At 29.6% G+C, this 20457-nt stretch overlaps 4 protein-coding genes across 4 annotated transcripts; 3 read left to right on the top strand and 1 right to left on the bottom strand.

Moving 5' to 3' along the window:
• Window positions 1-737: 737 nt before the first annotated feature.
• On the bottom strand, window positions 738-2890 carry LOC105258541 (vesicle-associated membrane protein 7). The gene is made up of 6 exons (XM_011269842.3): window positions 2619-2890; window positions 1941-2152; window positions 1742-1879; window positions 1495-1653; window positions 1326-1418; window positions 738-1252 (listed from the first exon to the last, which is right to left on the bottom strand). The coding sequence occupies exons 2-6, from the start codon at window positions 2142-2144 to the stop codon at window positions 1184-1186; spliced, it is 663 nt and encodes a 220-aa protein (XP_011268144.1). The 5' UTR covers window positions 2145-2152; window positions 2619-2890; the 3' UTR covers window positions 738-1183.
• Window positions 2891-3655: 765 nt separating this feature from the next.
• On the top strand, window positions 3656-10187 carry LOC105258536 (mitochondrial amidoxime-reducing component 1). The gene is made up of 5 exons (XM_011269837.3): window positions 3656-3981; window positions 7875-8173; window positions 8514-8798; window positions 9402-9679; window positions 9843-10187. Exons 1-5 carry the CDS (start codon window positions 3978-3980, stop codon window positions 10009-10011), a joined length of 1035 nt encoding a protein of 344 aa, XP_011268139.2. The 5' UTR covers window positions 3656-3977; the 3' UTR covers window positions 10012-10187.
• Window positions 10188-11034: 847 nt separating this feature from the next.
• On the top strand, window positions 11035-15636 carry LOC105258537 (mitochondrial amidoxime reducing component 2). Its single transcript, XM_011269838.3, has 5 exons — window positions 11035-11269; window positions 12743-13041; window positions 13472-13756; window positions 14433-14710; window positions 14892-15636. The coding sequence occupies exons 1-5, from the start codon at window positions 11266-11268 to the stop codon at window positions 15055-15057; spliced, it is 1032 nt and encodes a 343-aa protein (XP_011268140.1). The 5' UTR covers window positions 11035-11265; the 3' UTR covers window positions 15058-15636.
• Window positions 15637-15815: 179 nt separating this feature from the next.
• On the top strand, window positions 15816-20270 carry LOC105258538 (mitochondrial amidoxime-reducing component 1). Its single transcript, XM_011269839.3, has 5 exons — window positions 15816-16350; window positions 17566-17864; window positions 18307-18591; window positions 19247-19524; window positions 19721-20270. Exons 1-5 carry the CDS (start codon window positions 16347-16349, stop codon window positions 19884-19886), a joined length of 1032 nt encoding a protein of 343 aa, XP_011268141.1. The 5' UTR covers window positions 15816-16346; the 3' UTR covers window positions 19887-20270.
• Window positions 20271-20457: the final 187 nt, after the last annotated feature.

Here is a 20457-nt window from a genome sequence, read left to right as displayed (position 1 = left end):
TAAGGGTGTTTACTTTTATAATTTAAAAATTGGAGATATTTGCATTAAGAAGGAAAATTTATTTCCAAATTCATATCTCTCAAAAATTGGCAAATTAAAAAGGCTACGGAAAGCTTGGGAAATTTCATGTAACACACTGTGAGATTTCGAGATAATCCCTGAAAATTATTAAATATTCGTACAATCATTATAAATCTTTGTTTCGTAATCTGATGCCTTCTCTTTTTTATTAAATTAAATTTGTGACGAATAAAGGTGTTTATTTTTATAATTTAAAATTTGAGATATTTGCATTAAGAAGGAAAATTTATTTCCAAATTCATATCTCTTAAAAATTGGGAAATTAAAAAAGCTACGGAAAGCTTGGGAAACTTCATATAACACACTGTCTTCTTCTTAAAAGTATATATTTAAAAAAAATATTAGAAACAAATTGTTTATCAAATTATTGAGTTTGAATTGAATCCCCGGGTATGTTTCATATATGTTACAGCCCTTGGTGAATCGAGGTTGCGCACATGCGCCTTGAAATAGCTATTAAGAATTCAAGGTGGCTCATTAGACTTCTCACATGCAAAGATACATTAATATTATTGACACTACACACATGCATATATACATTAAAATAAAATTGTATCATGAGGATCAGTAGCAAGAAAATAATCTTCGTAAAATTTCAAAATTTTCACGCTCGTTTTTTATAAAACAGAACATGTGAGAAATTATAAACGAAGATATTAACATTTGACTATACTGTTTTTATTTTTGTAGAAGATATAATGTGCATATCCTGCAGTAAAAAATCAAAATCTATTTTAGTGTATATACCTTCCCAGCAAACCAAAATATTGCAACTACATTGCCGCAACATTGCTGCAATGTTGTAATATTGCCGCAATATTCTGTGTTTGCTTATCAACAGTAATTGTGTTATATTACTTGTAAAATAACGATTATATAAGCATTATAGATATAAATATTGCGCACTTATATATATTCATACATATTGGTATATGTTCTTATCATATTATGAAAAACTTAGATATAACAATAAATTTGCTTGTTTATAAGTTATAATTTTGTGAATTAATTATCGTCGTCAGTCTCATTCTAAGTTTCCGCACATTTTCCTTTAATCCACATTTATTCATTCGGGATTGGAACACTTTACCATGAATATACATTAATTTCCCACACATTTTTGCCAAGCTAAACCTCCGCATGTTATAGACACAATCACATATATTACAACCTGCAGGAGAGAAAATGACGTTAGATTGGCAGAATTTGAAAAGAATCAAAATCGATTGCAATATTAAACTTACGATCAAAATTGAGCCAACAATAAAGTAGATCTTGACATTTTTCCAAAATAAGGAACGCGCTAAATTTCTGCTCGTCTTTCTGAATGTAACAGACTGAAATAGAAAAATTAATTTATTATAATATTCAATGACAAAATTGATTTCATTATTTAAACATAGTTTTATATACATTGGCAGATAAATTTTCCGTTTTGTTTACAAGCAGCTCTAATCGTTCACCACGCATTGCTATATTGTCAATATTTTTCACCATAATATCTTTAAGTTCATCTAGTTCACCGTGAACCTTGGATAATCTGTCAAGATCTTTGGACTCACTGTAATGTTTCTAAAAAAAAACAAAAATATGTTATGAGACAAATGTAAAAATAATTTTTTCAAAGTATAATCAGTTTTTCTTTATAATCTAGTATTACCATTTCATTGGCTAAAACATGGCCAAATTCGGTATTCATGGCATATGCTACGGCAGTTTGAGCACCTGGTGCATAAACAGCCAAGAATCTTCTCTTAATTTCGTTAAGATATAAAAATGCTCTAGATCTTTGAAAATCCTGAAATAAAATCTCATTATGCTTTATGTCAAAAATTTTGCCTCAATATTCTGATACTTACATCGTCTGTAATACACATGTAAATGATGTAATTTTCACAAATATAGTGAAAAAGATAAGGCCCTTGGGAGTATGTTAGTTTGTCATTTTCTGGCGGTATCTTAGCCAAGATTTTAGCTGTAACTTCCTCAAAATTTCCAACGCAAGCGGCATGTTTCGCCAATATGATTGTCCCACGAGCTACCACACTGTATAAAATTGGCATATTGATAGCTGCAACAAGAAAAATTGCATTTTTATATATTTTTTATTAAAACTAAAACTATTTTATATATTTATTATTAACATTAAATTTTCTTCAATCACTATAGACCAATGCAGTGAGTGATAATATTACGCTCCCAGTGGAATTCTCACTTATCATATCACAAAAACAACAGGTTACAACATACACTCTGTATGTTGACGAATGATTAATTTGCATTATGAGCATGTAAAAAACTCATTAAAAACCTCAAGAAGCATACAGAATAGTTGTGACGTTCACAAACATACAGTAAGTTCATATATATATGTCATAATACATAAATTTTCAATCTTAACCTTTTCAAAAGAGAAATTAAATTCTAAAAACTCTATTTATCATTTGAATAATGAAACATCGATAGAACAATGAAAAATATAGTTAAGATATATTTGACGAAAAGATAGATCATCGATGATCCACTGCTCCACTTACCTCGACAAAGCGAAATGTTTATAAGTAATTGAAGGAACGGTTAGATACGCTTCTTTATTTATGCGCGTCCTACGCAAGACTATGGAGGATTTACATCTATCCAATAACGATCAAACGATCGACCTGTCGCTTTTCCTGGAAAATCTTCGCAAAAACATCGAAGCACTTTCCGTGACACAGAGTTAATAGTCGCAATTTTCCGATGATCATCGATGAAAATATGCGTCAATGCGCGTGAGTTGAGTGACAGTTGGTTAGTCGGTAGCATCGAGGTGGGAAGGGGGAGGACTGGGCGTTCGTTTTATTTGATCTTGCGCACTTTGCAACGCGCGAAATCTGAAATTGCGAAGCATGGAATGATAATATTAATTTTAGCTTTAACAAATAAAATTAAAATTGTGGATTAGAAAATTTCGAATTTCTTAAGTCTTTTCAAGAATAAAGCTTGAAATCTCTTTAATCTTAATCTTATCTTCTAAAATTATAGCTCTCTCTTAAATCAATATATATTTTTTACATTTGTCAAAACGTCTTGTTCTGGAAAATTATTTTACACAGGAAAATAATTGGAGAACTGGGCGTTCGTTTTATTTGATCTTGCGCATTTTGCAACGCGCGAAATCTGAAATTTGAAGCAAGGAATGACAGTATTAATTTAAGTTTTAAAAAAGTCAAATAATAATAAAATTAAAAATTAAAATTGTGGATTAGAAAATTTTGAATTTCTTTAAGTCTTTTTAAGAATAAAGCTTGAAATCTCTTTAATCTTAATCTTATCTTCTAAAATTATAGCTCTCTCTTAAATCAATATATATTTTTTACATTTGTCAAAACGTCTTATTCTAGAAAAATATTTTACACAGGAAAATAATTGCGGGGGAATAATCTTTGTTATAATAATTTTGACAGTTTCGCAAAAATCGTACAACTACTAGCTTGACATTTAATCGTGCGATTGATTCCTGAAAAAAAAATTCGGAGAAAGACTGACCGCGTCAGATGTGACCGGCGCATGTGCCACCCACGCCCGTAGAAAGCAGCGTCCTAATTCTGAACGGACACTCTTGCACAGCACGTCGATTGCTTTCTACCTCTGCGTCGACGGCTGTGTCTCGTTACAATGTTGAAAGAAGATAGCACGGCCTATCACGAATAAATAACGGTGTCTTATCCGTCGTGAGGAAGGAGATGCTCGTAGTTTGCACGTGAAGCCCAAGCTAGTATTGTGAAAGCTGCGAGGAGAAGAGGATTGTTCGCGATCGATCGTTCTTCGAGATCTCCCGAGGAATATTTGCCGAAGGCAGGTTTCTGTGGGACTGCGATCCGCAAGGCTGCTTCGTTGCGACCTTGACATTGATCATGGGTAAATATACTCTATTAGTATTGTTCAATATGTCACGATTTATTCGACGTAAAAGAATGTTGATTTAATATCTTTAATTGTTCATCGAAAGTTTCCTTTTTCCGAGAGAGATAAGCAATGCGAATCAATATTGAGAACACGCTTATATATATGAAATTAATAAAAAGCGAAAAAGATGATAAGACTGCAAGGAATATATGATAAGACTGAGAAAGACGAGAATGAAAATTAAGCCGAATGCAAGTGGAAGTGCGATAAAAATATACATGCAAGAAAAAAATAATTATTTTACACAGAAATATTTCGATCTGTGTTGCAAATTTTTTAAAATTTGATATGCAAATACCTAATCAAATATGTGATTATTAAACATAAATATTATTGTGAAATTAAAAGTTTGAAAAATGATTAAGTAAAATCAATAATATGTATAATGCGAGAGAAAAGTGATGCAATAGAATATACAATAAGAAATTCAATGACTCGTGATATTTTGAATTGATAATAATGATGTTATATAAATTTAGGCAAAGTGAAGAATTTGTGTAATTTAAAAACGCTAATAATAATAAAGAAATAATATTCAAAAAGAGAAAAAGATAATATAATTGATAATATAATTGTTTATATAACAATTATAAATTTATGTAATTTATATAATTTAGACAAAGTGAAGAATTTGTGTAATTTAAAAATGCTAATAAAATCTTCACACATTCAGAAGAATAAAAAAACTTCTAAATTTTGGTCAATAAGAAGAAAGAATTAATATTCAAAAAGAGAAAAAGATAATGTTGATAAAGTTAATTAATTCATTAGTTAATTGATAAAGTTAATTATTTCAACTATATGCGTTTTAAATGAATGAAATATCTTTTATCTCGGTAATATATCTGTCTTTATCCTGCTATCTTTAATTAATATAATGTGTAACGTAATGTAATAAACAGATGTGTTTATTTGCGTGTTCCGACTATAAACTAAAGTAAATTAGTATGTTATTATATAAAGGTAACATTCCAGAACAGAAAGGTGTAAGAGTGAAAAACCATTGTAACTCGTAGAATAACTGCATGGAACCCATGCATTTCGCACGGCACATTTCCTACGAACAATGCGTATGTTTTCTCTCAATTTTATTCCTCTCACGAGCGGTAACTTTTTCTCGCATTAAATATTATTGAATGGAACAAATGCTTTGACAAAAATATGCAATTTTTTATTAGCACAATTATCAAAGAAAAAAAGTATAATTTATGATCTGTTAATAATCTCTGCTAATTACTTATTATTAATAAAAATAATTTTCAATTAATTATCATAATATGCTTTTAATTTACTTTTATCACTTATATAAATATTTATACTTAATCTTTTTAAATTGACAAAGTGATCTTGACAAAGTCATGCTTGAAGCATGGGAGGGCAGCTACTTTCCCATTGTATTTTATGGGAATATGCCTCTTTCTTGCAGTATTGATTTTGCGAAGGGTGCGTAGTTCCCTAGGAATTTATACGACGGGATCTCCCCTTTTAGAACATATACGTTCGAAAAATCGAATGTAATAGTTGCTGATTGTAATAGTGTGTTATCCTATTTACAGAGAGATAGCTAGAAAATAATTTATATGTAAAGATTTATCTTACGCACGATAAAGTATTTTGCGATACGAAGTCTTGAAGATATATATGTCACTTTGCAATAATGCTAATGAATAACTCGAGCAAAGCAAATCTTCTTCGTTCTTATTGGTCGGATTTTCTTTTGATCAAAACAGTCATTACATAAGAAAATCGCTATGATTGCACCTGATTAAAATCTATCTTTATGATTTATCTGTCGATTTATGATTATTTGTTCATTGCTTTTCTGTTATCCTTTTATCTTGGGGTACTTGCTTTTATTTATTAAAAGATTGATAGATAGCTCAAAATATGCGATAATTAATAAAAATAATAAAAAAATATCGTTTCTTTCTTCTATGTAACCTAATTGTCGCGCAATAATTTTCCTTATATTTTTAAAGTCGACTATCATTAATCGATGTTCCTTTATTATTAATCGCAAAACTGCAAAAATGTCATCGTGTTGTTCTTCGATCAAGTATTCTTTGCTTTAAAAAGAAATATGACTTATTAAAAATCTCTGTTATTAATGTAATGAAGGAATGATAAAATTTTAAGATGTCATACACATTTTTTGCTGTATTCGTTAAAAAATTTAATAAATTAATCTCCTTGAAGATTATATCACATGGAAATTTAACTTGTATTCCAAATTTGTAACAAATGAAATTTACATCGCAAATATTTTGCCTTGCATAAACCACATTGCATTTATAATGCTGGTGATATCATCTGAAATATGGTGCTTATCGAAGAAACAGTAGACCCATGTGATTTGCATGCAGAGTATTAATCAGCAAACTATTTAACACTTACATCAGATTAACGGGTTTTCTCGAGTAGAAGCTTATCCGTCGTTTATATCTGAAAATGCATTCCATTTCAAAACGAAAAAATCTTTATTATAAAATATGGATATTGAAAAATTCGCGGAAAGAATTCCGTACGAGTCGTGCGAGGTTCGTTGCACCTCGTTGCATTCAATTGCATCGTGTATGAGTTAACCGGTTTCGCGCGTACGCATATCATTATGCACCGACAAGGGAAAAGTACAAAAACAATGAATGCACATTACACACCTGTCTCTCCGCGGTTTAAAAAATAACAGTAAATTAAATTTCCTCAAACTCAGTGCTTGCATTAATTTTCTCTGTCGCACACGAGTGCATTTATATTGAAAGTATCTATTTGAAATATTTTGATAATTGAAATTGCTTTGTTTGCCGGCTTTTCTCTCAGTAGTACAGCTATTGTATCTGTTATATGTACATTACATTGCGGTAGATGATTAAATGGCCTCGTTTAACGACCATTTTATGAAACGTTTCCGGGACTCATAAAACCGGTTATGCATCTCGTAGACCTAATTTTTTGTACGAGAAGTGAGTTGCTGTGCGATTTAAACGCTCGATCACGTTTATCGAACATGTGACCTGAAAGATAAATTCGATAATTTTATAAACAACTCAAATTTGTCACGGTCTACTTCTCGATAAAATTAGCAAATTTCAACTCAGCAAATTTCGAATTGATAATATATATCAAAAGCAGAGAGAGAGGAGGAAATTTATTGAAATCATTAAATTTACTTTTGCAATCTCTTATAAGATTGTCTTGACATTTTCTATAAAGAAAGATTGCTCTTAAAAATTTAGAGAACCTATCAACGAATAAAATTGCAAATAATGAAAAAATTATATTAATAAATAAAATAAATTAAATAAGTAAAATTCTTATAATTAAATTAAAGAAAGGACAAATAAGAGCCGTGATAGATGGAGCGTATATTTTGCTATAATCACATATAAAAACGAACGTTTCGCTCTCTCGGATCACTTGAAGATGCCAGATGTAAATTTATTATTCTTATTGTTACATTTTTTGAATGACGTGAGAGACAATTTTACATAGTTATTGTTGATGAGATCTAATTAATTTATTTCTATGTTTGTATTCGCGTTTGACTTTTTAATTTAACTTAATTTATTTTATCCATACTCGATTTCATTTGACTTTATCATAGTTCACTCTATTTCACGAATCATTCTATTTTTTATCTTTTTTGCTCTTGATCTTTATTATATTGCACTGAAAATGATTCGAAATATACGTTTTTATATGTGTAATTTATTTTATCGAATTATACATATAATAAAATATACTTTCCACATATTGTGTTGGCTTTTATTTGCCTATTTTTTAATTTTATTTGATTACATTACTAACTTGTTAGTAATGTAATCTAATTTTTTCATTCATTTTTTCAGACAGAACACGACTTGCGTTTGTCACGGCTGCTGCCGTGGGCGCTGGCACGGCTGTTTTTGTTATATGGTGGTGGTGGATTAAAAAACAGAAGCCTCAGTTACCGTCAAAATGGCGAAAAGTCGGAGAATTGAGCGATATAATGGTATTTCCTATTAAATCACTTGGCATAATTCGCATGAAGGAAATGGAATGTACTAAATTGGGTCTGAGATCGGGTTGGTTGAAAGATCGAACGTTGATGGTCATCGATCTCGAAGGACGATTTCTCACCGCCAGACAGTTACCCAAAATGGTCAATGTAAGAAAAACTACAAGATTTAACTTATTCTTTTATATAATAAAAATGTAATAATATTTTATTAATTGTAATAATTGTAATATTAAATGTAATAATATTTTAATAATAATAATTATTCTTTGTTATGATATCGTACAATATTTTAACTTTATAAGAAACGAAAAATAGATTAATGAAAGAACAATGAACACAATAACTCAACCATTTTTTCCTGTTTATGTGTGTTTACGAATTATTATATTATATATTCTACTATTTTGATTTTCAATAACTAGTAATCCCAAGCTAGTAGTCACAAGTGTTGCTAATTATTCTATTTATAGTCTTCGTCTGTTGTCAGATAATACCTGAATATTCCGGTTCCGTATTGACGCTTCGCGCTTCAGGTATGATGTCGATATCGATAGATCTCGCTCAGCTTCGCGGCAAACCTTTCCAAGTCGCTGTTTGGGGTCAAGCGGTACCGGCGCGCGATTGCGGTGAAGAAGTTGCTCGATGGCTGTCACGCTTCCTTCTTCAAGAAGATACCGGTCTTAGGTTGGTCTACTATCCATTAGATCGACCGGCGAGAGAAATAAGAAAAAAAAATGAAAATTACTTTCCGTTACTAACAACGACCGATACCGTAAGTACTTTTTCCGCAATAATATATAAGATATATGAGATTTAATAAATATAATTTATATTTGCCGATTAATTTTTTTATTATCAGTTAATAAATACATAAGGTTTTTTTAGTAAATTATTTCTAATAATTATTTTTTCTATTTCTTATTCCTTGGAATCTGAACAATCTTGCAATCATTATAATCATTATTTATGAGTTGCTGTGCTTATCAACTGTACTGGTACTTCTTGGTTATTTCTATTTTATTTAATTTTTTACAACTGTTTCCAACGGAAGAAGCACTTTTTAACTTCCCGCTATGAATCAATTTACTTGATTTTCCTGCGTCGTGTATCTGTTATTAACGTTATTACTATACGAGGACAAAAATATTTTATTATAACAGAACTATCAATTTGATCGATAATAAAAGAATATTCTTATGTCGTCCATATCATAGAAAAAATAATTTGCTGTATAATGTAGACTAACGCATAATGTAATTATACAATTATACATATATTTTAATAATTTTACATAGAATTAAATATCGAAATTCAGTCATTTCGTTTCAAACAATGCACGACACAGGAAAACTGCAAGAGGTTATTCCGTCAATAGGGAGCCTATCCAGATGAATCAAGTTTTTCTTTGATCAACGAAGCTTCGGTAGCAGAACTTAATAGCCGACTGGATGAACCTGTCACATCGCAGCAATTCCGTATGAATTTTGTGGTTAAGGGTGCCATTGCTTATGAAGAAGATAAATGGGACTGGGTGAAAATCGGAGACGTGATTTTGAGAAATGTTAGGCCGTGCACAAGATGCATTCTCACTACAGTGAATCCAGAAACTGGAACAAAAAGTACCAAAGTCGAACCTGTGAAGACTTTAAAAAGGTATATTAAAAATATATAATATATGCAAAATTTTATTTTATACATCGAGATATAAATCTATAGCAAAACTATAGGACTTACAACAGAATTATATTTTACAAGAGACGTCGCGAGAAATTTAGATGGTACCTCGTGTCATTAACGAGAGATGTTTTTCTGACAGTTATAGACAGATAACCGATCCGCAAATTCGACCCGCAGTTGGCGACAGTCCAGTTATGGGAATTCATCTTGGTTTACGAGGATCAAATGGAATTGTTCGTATAGGCGATTCGGTTTACGTGAATATCCCGGAAGAGGAAGCAACACCATCTTTGACTTCACCATCATAGCTACACCGTTGGGACTCCTGCGAAAGTTTAGAATGCGAACAAAGCATCGACTGACCGTCGAAGGCAGGAAAGCATGAAAAGCGGAGTCCACAATCATCAATGAAATATTTAAAGAGACACTTGTGTTATGTGCACGATTATATGTATATAAAATATTTTTAATTAATAGTATATGACTGAAATCTTTTTCTCAGTAGTAACAATATAATATTAAAATATAAAATTGTAAAACTACAAATACAATAAGTGATATATAATCTTACAAAATATTATCTTACAAAATATTAAATTATTGTGAGGATCAAAAAAAAAACAACGATGCGGGATAAAATAATTCTAAATCTGTAAGCGATTTAAATCTCTTTAATTTTTATGGAATTGCGATAATAATCGATAATGGTCTAAACAATGTAGCCTAAAAATTGTGAAATATATATTTTGCTATATTGTTAGAAAATTAATAATTACTTTTTGTATTAACCTAAAATTTATCAGTTTAGAATAGAAAAACAAATTTAATTTATTATCTCATATATATATCATCTTATACATACATATATAAATCTGAAATTGCGAAGCATAGAATAGCACCATTAATTCTATTTGACGTTTTAAAAGAGTTAGAGAACAATAAAATTAAAAATTAAAATTGTGAGTTAAAAAATTTTGCTTTTTTAAAATCTTTTTAGAATGAAGCCTGAAATCTCTTACTCTTAAGATTCTAATTCTCTCTTAATTTAATGCATTTTTTTTACATTTGTCAAAACACTTTGTTCTGAAGAATTATTTTACATAGGAAAATAATCGCGGGGAAATAATCTTTCTTATTTCAATAATTTTGATAGTTTCGCGATGGACCTCTTAATTGCATAATCAAATAGATCTATCAGCCACACTCATCGAAATCGCTCAGCGACTGATTTCCAAAAAAGATTCAGATAAAAACCGGCCGTAGGACTGAAACTATGTACCACGACAGAAAGCAGTCCCAATTCTGAACAAACATTCTTGCACAGTATATTATTTGTCTTCTGCCGTGAGGCACATGTATCGACGCGATGGCAACAGCTATATCTCGCAACATTACTGAATAAAGATAGCACTGCATGATACTAGTCATGCTTAATCAGTCGCAAAAACTGCGAAAGACACTCGCACTCGATCATTCTTCGAGATCCCAAGGAATATTTGCCGAAAGCAAATTTCTGTGAGATTGTGATCTACAAGGCTACTTCGTCGATCTTGATATTGATCATGTGTAAATATATTTTATTACATTATTAGTATTAATATATCACGATTATGACAAAAAAGAATTTTGAATATCTTTATTTGTTAATTAAAAGATTTTTCTAAAAGGAATAAGCAAGGTGAATCGATAGATTGAGAACACGCTGTACATGAAATTGATAAAAAGTAGAAAAAGACGAGATAAGATAATGATAAAAAAACGGAGAATGAAAATTAAGTTGGATGCAAGTGGAAGTGCGATGAAAATATATATACAATGCCAGAAAAAATAATTATTTCATAAAGGAATATTTCGATATGTGTTTCAATTTTTTTTTAAATTCGATATGTGAATATGAATTAAGTTTGCAATTATTAAACATATAAATATTATTGTCAAAATAAAAGTTTGAAAAATGGTTAGGTAAGACCAATAATATAATGAGACAGAAAAGTGATGCAATACAGTATACGATAAGGAACTAAATGACTTGTGATATTGCTGTTTGTACTGATAATGATGATGTTATATTAAATTGAGATAAATAACAGAGAGTTAAGAATTTATATAATTGAAGAGTTAAGAATTTATATAATTGAAGAGAGCACTAATAAAATCCTCAGATTCAAAAGAATCAAAGAAAGAACTTTCTTCAATTTTGGTCAATAAAAAAAGAAAATAGTCCAAAAAAAAAAAAAAGAAAATAGTGATATAGTTAATAAAGTTAATTGACTCAACCTATACGCACTTTAAATGAAATATTTTTTGTCCCGCAATAATAATAAAAAAATATCATTTCTTTTTTCTATGTAATCTAATTATCACCCGATCATTTTCTTCGTGTTTTTAAAGTTCGCTATCACTACTTGGTGTTTTCTTATCATTAATCGCACTAAAGGAATAAAATTTTAAGGTGTCACACATATACTAAAATTTTAAAGTGTTATTTATATTATAAGTGTTAGTTATATTTATTCTATTCGTTAAAAAATTAAATAAATACATTTTTTATAACACACAAGCATTTAACTTAAATTTTTAACAAATGAAGATAATATCGTAATAATTATTGTGCCCTGCATAAACCACATTCTATTTATAATGTCATGATATCATTTAAAATATGTTGCGGTTGAAGAAATAATAGACTCATGTAATTTGCATGCAGAGTATTAATTAGCAAGCTATTTAACACTTATGTTAGATTAGCGGATCTTCTCCGGTAGAGTTTTACCTATTTTTTATTTATTTCTATTTTTGAGTCTGTCCATTTAACTTTTTAATTTAATTTAATTCCTTTTATCTATATTCTATTAACTTTTGTCATAGTTCAAATTCTTTAACTTATTATATTACATTTGATGATCCAAAATATTATGTTTTTATATGTAATTATTGAATTAACAAAATACTCTTTCCATCTATAACGCTTTTATTTGCTTTTTTAATTTAATTTGATTATATCACTAATTTTTATGCTTTTTTCGCGCATCTTTTTAGACGAAACACAACTTATATTTGCCACGGTTGTTGCTGTGGGCACTAGCACAGCTGTTTTTGTTAGCTGGTGGTGGTGGACTAAGAAACAAAAGCTTCAGTCACCGTCAAAATGGCAAAAAGTCGGAGAACTGAGTGATATAATGGTATTTCCTGTTAAATCAATCGGTATAGTTCACATGAAGGAAATAGAATGTACTAAATTAGGTCTGAGATCGGATTGGTTGAGGGATCGAACGTTGATGATCACCGATCTTAAAAGACGACATCTCATGCCCAGACAGTTTCCTAAAATGGTCAACGTAAGAGAAGCTGCAAGATTTAATTTATCCTTTTATATAATAATATTGTAATAAATTATAATAATAATTTATAATAATTTTAATTATTCTATGATGATATCAATGTATATAAAACAAATTGTCAATATAATTTATAAATACATAAATATAAAATATTTAAATATAGATATATAGATATAAAGATATATAAATTGCACGATTAGAGCTATTACTCTGCTTTACTGTATTATTACATTATCTATAATTTAACTTTATAAAAAACGGGAAATAGATTATAAAAGAGCGATGAACACAGTAGCTCAACCATTTTTTACCTTTCATATCATTTTTATTGTTATATATTCTACTATCTCGATTTTTAAGTTAATACTCCAGTTTATAGAGTTTTAAATATTGTTAATTATTCTATTGTGGTCTTCATCTATTCTAGATATCACCTGAATTTTCCGATTCTATATTGACGCTTCGCGCACCGGACATGATGTCGATATCGATAGATCTCGCTCAGCTCTGTGGCAAAAGTTTCCGAGCTACTGTTTGGGGTCAAGCGGTACCGGCGTGCGATTGCGGTGAAGAAGTTGCTCGATGGTTATCACATTTCCTACTTCAGAAAGATGCTGGTCTTAGGTTGGTCTACTACCCATTAAATCGAGCAACAAAAGAAATAAACAAAAGTTACCAAAGTGCCTTTCCGTTATTAACAATGATGCATTCCGTAAGTACTTTTTTCGCAACAATAAGATACACAAGATTTGATAATTAGAATTTATATTTGTCAATTAATTTTTTTATTATCAATTAATAGATATAATATTACCAGTTAATAGCTCCATAATTCCTTTTTTTAGTAAAATATATATTATTTCTAATATAATTATTTTTCTATATTTCTTATTTTTTGGAGAACAATCTACTGATCTCTTCAAAGAACAATATGAACAATCTTCTCTCTATTATAATAATTGTTGGTGTTTATGAATTATTTATCGACTATGCTAGTTTTTATTGTTTATTTCTATTTTCTTTAATTTTTTATAAGTATTTCTAACGGATGAAGTATTTTTTAATTTTCCGCTATGAATTAATTTACTTGATTTTCTTGCGTCGTGTATCTGTTGCTAACGTTATTATTATGCGACGATGAAAATATTTTATTGTAATAGAACTATTAATTTGATAGATAATGAAAAATATTCTTATGGCATTTATATCATAGGGAAAATATAATTTGGCGTACAATGTAGAATAACATATAATGTAGAATAATATACAATTATATATACATTGTAATATATTTATACAATGAATTAAATATAAAAATTCAGTCATTTTGTTTCAAACAAAAAACGACATAGAAAAAGGGAAATTGCAAGAGATTATTTCGTCAATAGGGAGCCTATACAAATGACACAAGTTTTTCTCTAATCAACGAAGCTTCGGTAGCAGATCTTAATAGTCGACTGGATGAACCTGTCACGCCGCTGAATTTCCGCATGAATTTCGTAGTCAAAGGCCCCTCTGCTTATGAGGAAGATAAATGGGAATGGGTAAAAATTGGAGATGTGATTTTGAAAAATCTTAAACCATGCACAAGATGCACTTTTACTACGGTGAATCCAGAAACTGGAATAAAAAGTACCAAATTTGAACCTTTAAAGACTTTAAGAAGGTATATTAAAATATATAATATGAAAGATATTTTTTGTTCATTTATATATATTGAGGTATAAATCTATAGCAAAAATGTACAACAAATTATACGATATACAATATAATTATATTTCACAAAAGACGTTAAGAAAAACTTAAATAATATCTCGTATTATTAACGAGGAATATTTTTCTGGCAGTTACAGACAGATAACCGATCCGCAAATTCGATCCGTAGTTCGCGATGGTCCAGTTATGGGAATTAATCTTGGTCTACAAGGACCAAATGGAATTATTCGTATAGGCGATCCGGTTTATGTGGGTATTTCGGAAGAGGAAGCACCGTCTTTGACTTCATCATCATAGCTACACCGTTGGGACTTCTGCGAGAGTTTAGAATGCGAACGAGGCATCGACTTGACGAATGACTTTTTGTCGAATGCAAGAAAACATGAAAAGCGAAATCCAGAAACAACATGAAATATTTGAAGAGACACTTGTGTTATGCGCATAATTCTGTGTATAAAACACCTTTAATTAATAAAAATTAAATCAAAATTGACATATAAGGATCATAGCGCGGCAATTTGGGACGCAGGGAAGAAACAACACTTCCTTCTTATTAATTGTTGGTTTTGTTCATACTAAAATCTACAAAAATAACGGGCGAATCGTCTTTTGATTCTTCCACAGCGCGATTAACAATATATTATAAACTATCACATTCTAAAAAAAAAATGTTTATCTTCTCCTCGATGTGTAGGTGACAAATTGCATCGCGCGGAGATCTAGCAAGTGCGCTGCTTCCAAAAGTCCATCTCTCTCTCTCACTCACTCTTTCTCTCTCTCTTTAAATATATTAAAATTTACTGCGTAAAATCGCAAGCAGATTAGATTCTGCACGTTACTTAAAATTTATAATTTTAGAATAAAAATAAAATTAACTCATTACCTTACACACACACACACACACACACACATATATGTATATCTAAAATTGCGAAGTATAAATAACAGCATTTTATAATTTCAAAAGAGACAGACAACAAATGAAATCAGAAATTAAAATTGTGATTTAAAAAATTGTGCCCTTTTTAATTTTTTTTTTTTTTAAATGGAGCCTGAAATTTCTTACTCTAAGATTTTAATTCTCTCTTAATACATTTTTTTTTATATTTGTTACAACATCTTGTTCTGGAGAAATATTTTACATAGGAAAATAATCGGGATGGGGGAACGCGAATAATCTTTTTTATTTCAATAATTTTCACAGTTTCGCGGGGGACCTCTTAACAGCGTAATCATGTAGATCTATCAGCCACGCTCATCACGTAACTGATTTCTACAAAATTTGGAGAGAAGTCGTATTAGAATGATCAGCATTCTGCCTCACGTGTATCTACGTGGTCGCGACGACTGTGTCTCCTTATATTGTTGGAAGAAGATAGCACAGAAGATAATGCGAATAAATAACGATGTTTTATCCATCCATAAAAAAGAGGTGATTGTGAAGCCCACATCAGTATCGCGAAAACTGTAAGAAGACGAGGTTTGTTCCCGGCCGATTGTTCTTCGAGATCGCGAGGAATATTTGTCGAAGACAAATTCTGTGAGACTGCGATCTACAAAGCTGTGTCGAGATCTTGACATTAATCATGCGTAAATATTTATCGTTTAATATATCATGATTTATTTGATACAAAAATTTTTGACATAATATTTTTATTTGTTTATTAAAAGATTTTTTTAAGAGAAATAAGCAAGGTGAATCGATAGATTGAGAACACGCTATATACGTGAAATTAATAAAAAATGGAAAGAGATGATAAGACAATGATTGAAAAAAATGAAAGTGAAAATTAAGCCGGATACAAGTGGAAGTGCGATGAAAATATACATATAATGCCAAAAAGAATAACTATTTCACACAGGAATATTTTGATATGTGTTTCAAATTTTCTAAAATTCGATATGCGAATATGAATCAAGTTTGCGATTATTAAGCATATAAATATTGTCAAAATAAAAGTTTAATAATGGTTAAGTAAGACCAATAATATAATGAAAGAGAAAAGTGATACAACGGAATATGAGATAAGGAATTCATATCATGATATCGTAATATCACTGTTTGTGTTGATAATGATGATGTTACATAAATTTAAATAAATGACAGAGAGTTAAGAATTTTTGTAATTTAAGAGCACTAATAAAATCTTCACATTCAAAAAAATCAAAGCATTTTCTTAAATTTTGATCAATATGTCCAAATAGAAAAAAATATAGTTGATAAAGTTAATTAGCTCAATCCATTTTAAATGAAATATTTTTTGTCTCGCAATAATAATAAAAAAATATTGTTTCTCTCTTCTATGTAACTTGATTGTCGCGCGATAATTTTCCTCGTGTTTTTAAAGTCGCATCTATGTACTATAATCATATATAAGAACGAATGTTCCTATCCTCTTTCTTCAGATCATTAAAAGATGCCGGATGTAAATCTATAGTTCTTATTCTTGCACTTTTGAATGACATGAGAGACAATTTTATATGGCTATTATTGATCTAATTTATTTATTTTTTTTTTTATATCCGTTCGTTTGACTTTTTAATATAGTTTAATTTAATTTATTTTATTTATACTCGATTTCGTTTAACTTTGTTGTAGTTCGAATAATATATTTCTAATCTTTTTCTGATTATTATTTTGAATTTTTTCACTTTATTATACACTGAGGATGATCCGAAATATATGTTTTTATAGATAATTATTGAACTATAAAATGTGCTTTTCACCTATTGCGTTGGTTTTTTATTTACCTTTTTTTAATTTAATTTGATTATATTAACTTGCATTTTTCATGCTTTTTTCAGATGGAATACGACTTGCGTTTGTCACGACTGCTGTCGTGAGCGCTGGTATGGCTGTTTTTGTAATCTGGGGATGGTGGACTAAAAAACAGAAGCTTCAGCCGCCGTCAAAATGGCGAAAGGTCGGAGAACTTAACGATATAATGGTATTCCCTATTAAATCGCTAGGCATAATTCGCATGAAGGAAATGGAATGTACTACATTGGGCCTGAGATTGAATTGGTTGAAGGATCGAATGTTGATGGTCATCGATCTCAAAGGACAATTTCTTAGCGCCAGACAATTGCCCAAAATGATCAATGTAAGAGAAGCTCAATGTAAAAAAAGATTTAGTTTATTCTTTTATATAATAAAAATGTAATAATATTTTATAATCATTTTAATTATTCTCTGTTAAGATGTCGTGCGTAATATATATATATATATATATATATATATATATATATATATATAAAACAAATTATCAATACAATTTATAACATAAATTGCATGATTAAAGTTATTACTTTGCTTTGCTATATTATTATATTATTATATTATTATATTATTACATTGCATTCATAATTTAACTTTAAGAAAGAAAAATAGATTAGTAAAAGAGCGATGAACACAGCTTGATCATTTTTTTCGTTTCATGTCATGAGATTACGGATTATATATCCTATTTTTCATTTTTAATAATCCAAATTAATAGTCCCAAACATTGTTATAATTATTTGAATTATAGTCTTTATTTGTTGTAGATATCACCCGAATTTTCTGATTCCATATTGACGCTTCGTGCTCCGGATATGATGTCGATATCGATAGATCTTGCTCAGCTTTGTGGCAAAAGTTTCCGAGCCACTGTTTGGGGTCAAGCGGTACCGGCGCGTGATTGTGGTGAAGAAGTTGCTCGATGGCTATCACGTTTCCTTCTTCAGGAGGATGCTGGACTTAGGTTGGTTTACTATCCATTAGATCGACCAGCGAAAGAAATGCATAAAAGAAATGTAAATTTCTTTCCATTACTAACAACAATGGATACCGTAAGTACTTTTTATCGCAACAATAAGATACACGAGATTTAATTACAATTTATATTTGATTAATTTTTTTATTATCAATTAATAGATGTTTTATTATCAATTAATAGAGTCATAATTTCATTTTTAGTCAAATGAATATTATTTCTATTAATTATTTTTTTTACATATTTTTTGGAGATTAGAATAATCTTCGTGCCATTATCGATTTTTATGACTTGCTGTGCTCATCAACTGTACTAGATTTTATATATATTATGCATTTCTATTTTATTTAATTTTTTATAAGTGATTCTAATAGACTCACTTTTTAACTTTTTGTAATGAATTTACTTGATTATCCTGTATCGTGTATCTATTAATAATATTACCACTGCGAGGATAAAAATATTTTATTATCATAGAATTATCGTGCGAGGATAAAAATATTTTATTATCATAGAATTATCAATTGGATCGACAATGAAAAAATATTTTTATGTCGTTCATATTATAAAAAAAATAGTTTGCCATATAACATAGAATAACGTATAATATAATCATGTAATTGTACATATATTATAATAATTTTCACAATAAATTAAATATCGAAATTTAGTTATTCTGTTTCAAACAATGCATGACACAGGAAAACTGCAAGAGGTTATTCCGTCAATAGGGAGCCTATGCAGATGATTCAAGTTTTTCTCTGATCAATGAAGCTTCGGTAGCAGACCTTAATAGCCGACTGGATGAACCTGTCATGCCGCAGAATTTCCGGATGAATTTTGTGGTCAAAAGTGCCACTGCTTATGAGGAAGATAAATGGGACTGGGTAAAAATCGGAGACGTGATTTTCAGAAATGTTAGACCTTGTATAAGATGCACTATTACTACGGTGAAACCAGAAACTGGCATAAAAAGTGCCAAAGTTGAACCATTGAAAACTTTAAAAAGGTATATTAAAATTAATAAAATATATACAATATATACAAGATTTTTTTTCTCATTTATATACATATATCGAGATATAAATCTATGGCAGAAACATACGATAAATTATACGACTTGCAATAGAAATATATTTTACAAGAGACGTCAAAAAAAATTTAGATTACATCTTGTGTCATTAATAAGGATTTTTTTTCGGCAGTTACAGACAAATAACCAATCCGAAAATTCGACCCACAGTTGGCGACAGTCCAGTTATGGGAATTCTCCTTGGTTTGCGAGGACCAAATGGAATTGTTCGTATAGGCGATACGGTTTATGTGGGTATCCCAGAGGAAGAAGCACCGTCTTTGACTTCATCATCATAACTACACCGGGAGGATTCCTGCGAGAGTTTCAAATATGAACAGAGCATTGACTTGATGGTCGAAGGTAAGAAAGTTTGAAAAGCGGAATCCACAATCAGTAAATATGAAATATTTAAAAAAACATTTATATTATACGATTCTGTGAATAAGATATTTTTAATTAAAAATGTATATACGATTGAGATCTTTCTCTCAACGAAACATAACATCGAAATATAAAATTGTAAACTATGAATACAATAAGTGATGTATAATCGTTATCTTATACAAAATAGTAAATTCCGTACTACTATGAGGATAAAAAATAAACAACGATGCGGAATTAAATAATCCTAATTTTGTAACCGATTTAAATCTCTTTAATTTTTGTGTCATGGTATTGCAATAGTGGTCAAACAATGTAATCTAAAGATTGTAAAATATATTTTGTTATATTGTTAAAAAAAATTAATATTTCCTTTTGTGAATATATCAATTGACCTAAAATTTTAGAATAGAAATAAATATAATTTATATAGACCATATATTTTTCTAATTTATTTTGATGTCATAGAAAAAAAATTATTAATAT

This window comes from Camponotus floridanus, unplaced genomic scaffold, assembly GCF_003227725.1.
Source record: "Camponotus floridanus strain SB8 unplaced genomic scaffold, Cflo_v7.5 scaffold68, whole genome shotgun sequence".
Classification (NCBI taxonomy): domain Eukaryota; kingdom Metazoa; phylum Arthropoda; class Insecta; order Hymenoptera; family Formicidae; genus Camponotus; species Camponotus floridanus.
The sequence above is the reverse complement of the archived record's forward strand: the minus strand, read 5'-3'. Positions and strand labels throughout refer to the sequence as shown.

Coding starts and splice junctions, on each gene's coding strand:
- LOC105258536 (XM_011269837.3), top strand. Junction 8,174..8,513: donor AGTTACCCAAAATGGTCAAT/GTAAGAAAAACT, acceptor GTCTGTTGTCAG/ATAATACCTGAATATTCCGG. Junction 8,799..9,401: donor TACTAACAACGACCGATACC/GTAAGTACTTTT, acceptor TTCCGTCAATAG/GGAGCCTATCCAGATGAATC.
- LOC105258541 (XM_011269842.3), bottom strand. CDS start 2,144: ATGCCAATTTTATACAGTGTGGTAGCTCGTGGGACAATCATATTGGCG. Junction 1,880..1,940: donor ACATGTGTATTACAGACGAT/GTAAGTATCAGA, acceptor ATTTTATTTCAG/GATTTTCAAAGATCTAGAGC. Junction 1,654..1,741: donor ATGTTTTAGCCAATGAAATG/GTAATACTAGAT, acceptor GTTTTTTTTTAG/AAACATTACAGTGAGTCCAA.
- LOC105258538 (XM_011269839.3), top strand. Junction 17,865..18,306: donor AATTGCCCAAAATGATCAAT/GTAAGAGAAGCT, acceptor TATTTGTTGTAG/ATATCACCCGAATTTTCTGA. Junction 19,525..19,720: donor CCATTGAAAACTTTAAAAAG/GTATATTAAAAT, acceptor TTTTTTCGGCAG/TTACAGACAAATAACCAATC.
- LOC105258537 (XM_011269838.3), top strand. Junction 13,757..14,432: donor TATTAACAATGATGCATTCC/GTAAGTACTTTT, acceptor TTTCGTCAATAG/GGAGCCTATACAAATGACAC. Junction 14,711..14,891: donor CCTTTAAAGACTTTAAGAAG/GTATATTAAAAT, acceptor TTTTTCTGGCAG/TTACAGACAGATAACCGATC.